Source organism: Enhydra lutris, unplaced genomic scaffold (genome assembly GCF_002288905.1).
Source record: "Enhydra lutris kenyoni isolate GAN:26980312 unplaced genomic scaffold, ASM228890v2 scaffoldscaffold40, whole genome shotgun sequence".
NCBI classification, from domain to species: Eukaryota; Metazoa; Chordata; class Mammalia; order Carnivora; family Mustelidae; genus Enhydra; species Enhydra lutris.
In genome coordinates, this window is record NW_019154124.1 from 19,057,716 (window position 1) to 19,066,731 (window position 9,016).

Genomic DNA, 9,016 nt, shown 5'->3' on the forward strand with positions numbered 1-9,016 from the left:
CGGGATCATGACCTGAGCTGAAGGCAGTTGCTTAACCAACTGAGCCACCCAGGTGCCCCGAGATTTACTTGTTTTAAAGCAGGGACTCTGCCTGAATAATCAGGAATCCCTTAGTTCATGTTGAAGGAATTGAAATGGGATTGATAATGTATTTTAAAAGATCCATGGTTACCTTTTCTAAATTATTCTGCATGTTGTTTTTTAAAATTTCAGACTTAATTTCACTAATAAACTCACATGAGTGATTATAAAATGTGTGCATGTGTGTTTAATGTGTATATATGTATATATAATAAATTGTAAACTTTGTCAAACTGCGTCATATTCCTTTGATACAGTTTGAAGTCCTATAATGAGCAACATTGGTTTAATTAACTCCAATGCTCACCTGAGCATTAGAGTTGCATATTGGTTAATATTGGTTGTTCTTAAGTCGTTTTGATCTTTTTTTGTTGTTAAACTAAAAATCTTCTTCAATTTTAGGGGGAAAAAAATAGTGGCTTTGATGTCCTTTACCATAACATGAAACATGGACAGATATCAACAAAAGAACTAGCAGATTTTGTGAGAGAAAGGTATGTATTTTTTTAATAAGTAATTTAACAGTTTGACTTAAATTTTAGAATATAAATGAGAAAAAAAATTGTTTTTGAGAGTGCATGCTCTAGTTAGGGGGGAATGAGAGAGAGAGAATCTTATGCAGGCTCCTAGTGTAAAGCCAGAGGAGGGGTTCAGTCTCAAGACTCTGAGATCACAACCTGAGCGAAAATCAAGAGTCAGGGGTGCCTGGGTGGCTCAGTGGGTTAAAGCCTCTGCCTTCGGCTCAGGTCATGATCCCAGGGTCCTGGGATCGAGCCCCACATCGGGCTCTCTGCTTGGCAGGGAGCCTGCTTCCTCCTCTCTCTCTGCCTGTCTCTCTACCTACTTGTGATCTCTATCTGTCAAATGAATAAATAAAAAAAATCTTTAAAAAAAAAAAAAAAAGAAAATCAAGAGTCAGACACTTAACCAACTGAGCCACCCAGATGCCCCAGAAAATTTTAGTTAGATCTGGATTAAAATAAGTATACTCTTGAAAAGTGTATTATTATATATTTTAAAGTAGTGTGATTATCTAGCGGCTACACACTAAGGACTGCATAGTGGCTCCAGGGAATATTGCTGAACTCCTGGTTTGTATTCATTGTTTATAAATATCATTACAAATGATATAAATATAAATACATAAATAAATGGAATTTTGTAGGATAAAATACTATCATTTCTTTAAACAAACATGTCATTAAACATACTAAAATAATTTGAAAAGTCTAAGGTTTTTGAATTTGTAGTTTAATTATGTATTATTTGTTTACTTATTTATTTAAATTTTAAGTAGACTCTGTGCCCATTGTGGGGCTTGAACTCACAACCCTGAGATCAAGTTGCATGCTCTACCAACTGAGCCAGGCATGTGCCCCTCTAAGTTTTATTTTAAAGAAGTATAAGTATATATTTTTAAATTCTGCAAGTTTATAAAAATGTGATTGTCTTTAAGACTCTTAGAATATAGTCATCAATTTAAAAACTTAAAAATTAATGTAATTTGATTTGATTAAAGCTTTTTTTGTGGCTAGGCCCACTTGGTAATTTTTATAGGAGCACACTTAAGAGGTAAAGAGTTTACCTTAGTAATGGGGGATATGTGTGTGTTTGTGTGTATGCGTTTTTAAGATTTTATTTATTTATTTGAGGGAGCATAAGCAGAGTGAAGGGCAGAGGGAGAAGCAGACTCCGTGCTGAGCACAGAGCCCCATGTGGGGCTCAATCTGGGGACTCTAGGATCATGACCTGACTGAGGGCAGATGCTTAACCAACTGAGTCACCCAGGAGCCCCAGGGATATTTTGCCTTTAGATATAATACTTCCGTTTTGGGGGGTACCTGACTGTCTCAGTTGTTGGGGCATGCTGCTCTCAGTCTCAGGGTCATGAGTTCAAGCCCCGTGTTGGGCGTAGAGGTTACTTAAGAAAAAAATAAAAATACAGTACTCCATTCATTTATTCTTTCAATAATAAATATCCCATGTCTGCTGTGTGCTAGGCACTGGTCTGGATTCTGGGAATATAGGGGTTAAGATAGAGCTGCTGTCATCATAGAATTTACCAGAACATAGGAATTGGGGAACAAGGTTTTTTATTTAAGACCAATCCTCTTTTCTCTTTCCCTTCTCTTTTTGAGTTAAGAGGGAGTCCAGAAGCTCTAAGTGCTGTGGATAAAGCTATCCTTCATTGGCTTCTGCATCATCCTTGGCAGGAATAAAGAAGAGGTCTCACAGTGCTGTGTCTCCTGGCATGTCCTGTTCTCCCCCAGCACTAACATCACTAACTATAACTACTTTGAAATCATCCAGGCAGTTGTCATCATGCCTTTTAGCCTGTTTATATCAGTCACCCTAAGAAGTCCACAACTCCTGAGTCATCCTTTTTTGTCTGGAATCTAATCCCTTTATGATTCTGTGGGCTCTTAAGACAACCCCTCCTTCCACTACCACTTTCCTAGTTTAATGTTTTCTTCATAGCACTTACAGCCATCAGATACGTGATATTTATTTGTCCGTCCCTCTCCTCTAGAATGTAAACCCTATAAGGGCAGGGATTGTTTTTTTCCTTTCCTTTTTTTTTTCTTTTGGTGGGGGTTGGTGCTTCTTACATCTCTTGCATTTGGGAGAGCGCTTGGCTCTTAGTAAGGATTTTTATGATAGAATGAATCTCTAACTTTACTGCCCTGATCCTAGCTATTATTATTGTTGCCTGAACTGCAACAGTAGCTCCTGTCTTACATAGCTACATTCATTCTTGTTCCCCTGCAACTTATTCCTCGCACTGTAATTGGAGTGCTTTTTCTAAACCTCAGAAAGGTTTGTTACCTCTCCTGTTTAAACCATTTCAGATTCTTCCTATTGCTCCGAAGGTGGGCCTGCCTGCATCTTGGTCTGACCCCAAACCACCTTTCAAGCTTTAGTTCATGCCAGTCTCTTCCTTATTCTCTTTCCTCTTCAGAGACATTAGCCATTTTTTTTGAAAGACATCTTCCAGTCCACGGTTTGTACATGCTTATTCCTGTTTTTGCCTAATTAATGCCTGCTTATTCTTCAGAGCTCAGCAATGTGGTCCCTTCTTCGTGGATGCTTTTCCTTATTTCCCTGACTCTGTCAAAAACACCTGTTATAGTATCTCTCAACATCATATATCTCTTTGCAGTATTTATGAAATTTTATAATTATTCATTTTTTATTATTCTATGTTTCCCTATAAAGGATATAGTATTTTTTTGTATCCTGGTGCCTAGTACAGAGCCTGGCACAATTAGATACTCCTATTTCTTGAAGGAATGAGTGAGAAAGAAGGAAAGAAGGATAGACTCATAAACATATAGTGTGCACTAAGGATTGTGTATACATTATCTCATTTAACTATGAAAACTCTAACTCCTGTTTTACAGATAAGAAAATTGGGGCCTAGAAAGGTTAATTTCCTGTCAGTCATTCAGAGTTTCTCTCCTCCTTTCATCCCTTCTTCCCTGCTGGTCTGTTCCCTTTTTTCCTCCTCCATTCCTCCTTTGCCCCTTTCTTCCTTTTTGTCTCTTCCTCCCTTACTGCTTTCCTCCTTCCTCTCTTCCTTCCAACAGCTTTATCAAAGTATAGTTGACAAATAGTATACTACACATTTAAAGTGTATAATTGGATAAATTTTGATGTATACATACACTCAGTGAAACCATCACCACAGTCAAGGTGGTGAACATATGCATCATCCCCTATGTATTTCCTCCCTCTTTCTCTCCCTCTTATCCCTGAGCACCCACTCATTTGCTCCTGACACTTAGGTTAGTTTGTATTTTCTAGACTTTTACAGGAATGGGATTATACTGAATATACTCTGTTATCCAGTACTTTCACTCAGTATAATTATGTTGAGATTGATCCATGTTGTTGCATGTATCAATACTTCATTCCTTTCTACTGTTGAATAGTATTCTATTTATGGATACCACAATTTATCCATTCAAATGGCAAAGGAAGTTGGTTGTACCTATTTTTTGAACTTTGTATTAAGTGTATCAATTTAATCATTATATTGAGTCTTCTTTTGTCTTCTTTTACTCAGCATGTTTGTGAGATTCATTTTTTTTTTTTAAAGATTTTTTATTTATTTATTTATTTAAGAAACAGAGATCATAAGTAGGCAGAGACAGGCAGGCTGAGGGGGGGGGGAGCAGGCTCCCTGCTGAGAACCCGATGCGGAGCTGGATCCCAGGACCCTGGGATCATGACCTGAGCCGAAGGCAGATGCTTTAACCCACTGAGCCACCGAGGCGCCCCATCATTTTTGAGTTTAGTATAATCATGTTCAATGTTACGTGATACTAAATTGTATAAATATGCCAAAACATGTCTACTACTGTTTACAGACATTTGGGTTCTTTCCAGTTTTTTTGCTGTTACTAGTAATAGTGCTTTGAATACTCCTGTACAAGAGTCTTGCTATACATATATGTATATTTATATTACGTATATACCTTAGAGTAGAATTGCCAGGTCATAGAGTTATGTATATGCAATACCAAAGAATTTTCCAAGATGGTTGTACCGGTTTACACCAGTAGCAGCCTTGTTTCAGAGTTCTAATTGTTCATGTCCTCATCACCACTTGGTATTGCCACTCTTTCAATTTGAATCATTCTGATAAGTGGAAGTACATGTCTCCCCCACTTTTCAGAAGTTGGTGTTATGCCACTTTGCTCTTATGAAAGATCTATATAAGTACCTGTTTTTGCTAACCAAGAACAATCCTTAGAGGATTTTTGCTTTTGCAAAAAATAGCAAAATGAGAAAATAATGTTTGGCATTTGTTTTGCAGTGAGCCCTTATGGAGGCGGTGTGTACAAGGAGAGTGGCGCTGCCAAGCTCCTTCCCTGGGAACTGTTTAGCATCTCAGTTTCATGCCGCCATAGTTTTGAACTGTGTTTGTGAACATCTGTGCCTTAGCTCAGTTTATTTTATGCATCTGTTAGCAAGATGTGCCCTACAGTATCAGAAAAGCTTAAGAGGGGTTATTTTTTGGGTCTGGTAAAGCTCAAAAATTTTTCTATGTAAATTAGTGGTAATTGCTTCTTTGCTTTATGCCATTTTGGCTTGTGAAAGATTTCATAGGAAGGCCGTACTTTTATTTTGTTTGTTTATTTATTGAAAAAGATTTTATTTATGTGTTTGAGAGAGAGTGTGTAGAGAGAGTATGAGGGGGGAGGGTCAGAGGGAGAAGCAGACTCCCTGCTGGGTGGGGAGCCCAACATGGGGCTTGATCTCTGGACTCCAGGATAATAACCTGAGCCAAAGGCAGAGGTTTAACCAACTGAGCTACCCAAGTGCCCTAGAAGGCTATACTTTTAGATTGTGAGGGATACCTGTATCTCATTGTGGTTTTAATTTGCATTTTCCTGATGGATGATGACCTTGAGCAACCTTTCATATGTTTATTAGTCATTTGCATTTTCTCTTTAATGAAGTACCTGTTAATCTCTTTTTTATAAAATATTTGAGAGAGGGAGAGAGAGCACATAATGTGTGCAAGTGGGGGAAAGGATGGAGGGATAGAGTCCTCAAGCCGACTCCCTTCGAGCAGGGAGCAGGGAGCAGGGAGCCATCGTGAGGCTTAACCCACAACCCAGGAGATCAGGACCTCAGCTGAAACTGAGTGGGATGTTGATCCGACTGAGCCACCTAGGCGCCCCTCCTGTCCATCTACTGTGGTGGTTTTTTTTGTTTGTTTTAAACCCTGTTAAAGAACAAATTGAAGGAACTCTATATATTTTGGGTGAAAGCAATTTGTCATTAAAGTATTACACATTTATATATAAATCCCCTTGATTTTTATGTATTGACTTTGTGTCCAGAAACGTGTAAGTCCTTGCTTATTTTGATAATTTATCTGTAAATTGTTTTGGATTTTCTGTGTGTACAATCATCTTGTATAAGTGACAGTTTTATATCTCAGTTTCCAATCCTCATACCTTTATTTAGTTTTCTTATCTTACCATACTGAAGTATTACTTTAGGTGTAATACTGAATAGAAATGCTGATGGCAGGCATCTTGTCTTGTTCCTGGTCTCACATTTATTTCACTCTTGTTTTTTTTTTTTTTTTTTAATTTAATTTTTTTTCTAAAGATTTTGTTTGTTTATTTGACAGACAGAGATCACAAGTAGGCAGAGAGACAGGCAGAGAGAGGAGGAAGCAGGCTCCCTGCTAAGCAGAGAGCCCGATGCGGGGCTCGATCCCAGGACCCTGGGATCATGACCTGAGCTGAAGGCAGAGGCTTTAACCCACTGAGCCACCCAGGGGCCCCTCACTCTTTTTTTTTAAGTTAGGCTCCATGCCCAGCGTGGAGCCCAACATGGGGCTTGAACTCAGGAAGGACCTTGAGATCAAGACCTGAGCTGAGATTTAGAGTCAGACGCTTAACCAACTGAGCCACCCAGGCGCCTCTCACATTTCACTCTTAAATATTATATATTTAGTCAGTTTTTTTCCTTACTGTTAATCAAATCAAGGAAATTTCCTTTTTTTAAAAATTATGAATGGATGTTGAATTTGGCCAGATACTTTTCCTGTATCTATTGAGATGTTTTTCTTTCTTTTTTCCCCCCTTGTTAAAATCTGAATTACTTTGATTTTTGAATGTTAGACTTTCCATTTCTGATACAAACCAACTTGGTGGAGATATACTATCACTTTTATATATTGGTGGGTTAGTTTGCTATTTTATTTAGGATTTTAGCATCTATATTTGTTATTGAGATTGGCCTGAAAAATTCCTTTATCTAAGTGTCCTTAGGTTTTGGTCTCAAGGTTAGTTAGGCTTATAAAATGAGTTGCATATATCTCATTTTTTTATTCACTGAAAAAATTTGTGGAATATTATAGTTTCTTCTTTATGTGTTTCATAGATTTTGCTAGTAGACCCATCTGGACTTGAAATCATCTTTATAGGAAGGTTTCAAATTACATACTTAATTTCTTCAGTAGTTATAAGACTATTCAGATATTCCTGTTCTTCAGTGAGTTTGATAAGTCCTATACACACACACACACACACACACACACACACACACAAACACAGAGATTTTTTTTTTTTTAAGATTTTATTTATTTATTTGACAGACAGAGATCACAAGTAGGCAGAGAAGCAGGCAGAGAGAGATAGGAGGAAGCAGACTCTCTGCTGAGCAGAGAGCCCGATGCAGGGCTCTATCCCAGGACCCGGGATCATGACCTGAGCCAAAGGCAGAGGCTTTAACCCACTGAGCCACCCAGGCGCCCCCACACAGAGATTTTTAAAGATTTACTTATTTTAGAAAAAGCTGGAGCATGCATGAGTTGGGGGGAGGGACACATAGAGAGGAAGGGGAGAGAAGTAGACTCCCTACTGAGTGTGGGAGTTGGGGGCTGGCTTGATCCCCAAATCCTGAGACTATGACCTGGCCAAAATCAGGAGTCTGCCACTCAACTGAATGAGCCACCCAGGCACCCTAATAAATTACATTTTCAAGAGATTTTATAATTTCATCTACATTTAAAAATTTTTTTTTCATTTTTATTTTAACTAGGCTCCATGCCCAATGTGGGTCTTGAACTCATGACCCTAATATTAAGCGTTGCATGTTCTATTGACTAAGCCAGCCAGGTGCACCCCCTTTTATGAACTTTTTAAATGCCTGCTGGATCTGTATTAGATGTCCCCTTTTCACTCCTGACATCAGTTATTTGTGCCTTCTTTATATTTTATGATCAGTCTCATTTGTCACTTGTTTGTTCTAAGTTTTTATAAAAAAGCAACTATTGGCTTTGCTGATCCTTTTTGTATGTTTACTTTCTATTTCATTAACTTTCTATTCCTTATTTCCTTTGACTTTGTGTTCAGTTTGTTGTTCTTTTTCTAACTTTGAGATGGATGTTTAACAATGCTTTTCACCCTTTTTTCATTTCTTTTTTTTTAATACTTAATTTTTTTGAGTAATGTGTACACCCAGCATGAGGCTCAAACTCACAACCCCAAGATCAAGAGTTGCATGCTCCACCAGCTGAGCCAGCCAGGTGCGCCAGCCTTTTTTCATTTCTGATATATTCATTTAAGTCTGTAAATTTCCCTTAACCATTGCTTTATTGTGTCTCACCAGTTTTGAGTAGTAGAATTTTCATTATATTTAGTTTAAAGATAGTTTAATTTCCTTGTGCTTTTTTTCTTGCCTCCCTGGGTTATTTAGAAGTATATTTTTAAATTTCTAGATATGTATTGATTTTTAAAGGTATATTTTTGCTTATGCTTAATTACATGTATTTAGAGAACATACTCTGTATGATTTCAGCATTTTGAAATATGTTGACACTTGGATTATGGACCAGGATAGAGTCAATTTTGGTAAATATCTTCATGTACCTGAAAGTCTGTATTCTACATTTGTTGTCTATATGTTTTTAAGTTTGTGCATTCTTTTGTTCATTTCTAATCTTTCCCCACTGGTTTTTGTTTTTGTTTTTTTTTTTTCCTGCTCATTTTATCATTTCCTAAGAGGATTATAGTCAAAGTCTCTCATTTTGATTGTGGTTTTTCTGTTTATCTATGTAGTTCTGTCAACTTTGCTTTTATATATTTGAAGCCATATTAGTAGGTGGATACACATTCTTTTTTTTTAATTGAGGTGTGGTTGACATAAACAATGTTAACATTAGTTTCAGGTGTACAACATAGTGATTTGACAACTGTATACTTAATGCTATGCTCACCATAAGTATAGCTACCATGTAGTACCATACAGTGCTATTACAGTAGTTTTGACAGTATTTCCTCTGCTGTACCTTTTATCCCCATGACTTATTCATACCAAAAATGGAAGCCTGTGCCTCCTGCTCCCCTTTCATCCATATTGCCCATTCCCCCTCATCCCTCCTGTTACCTTCCTTCTTTTTTTTTTTTTT

The 9,016-nt window shown here is 37.5% G+C and overlaps 1 protein-coding gene across 1 annotated transcript in view; it reads left to right on the forward strand.

The window, feature by feature from the left end:
- Nucleotides 1–483: 483 nt before the first annotated feature.
- Nucleotides 484–9,016, forward strand: part of LOC111155262 (FCH domain only 2) — a 114,148-nt gene continuing 105,615 nt past the window's right edge. The window contains exon 1 of the mRNA XM_022515374.1: nt 484–575. Within this exon, the coding sequence (XP_022371082.1) occupies nt 523–575 (53 nt within the window). The 5' untranslated portion in view covers nt 484–522. The remainder of the gene's footprint in view (nt 576–9,016) is intronic.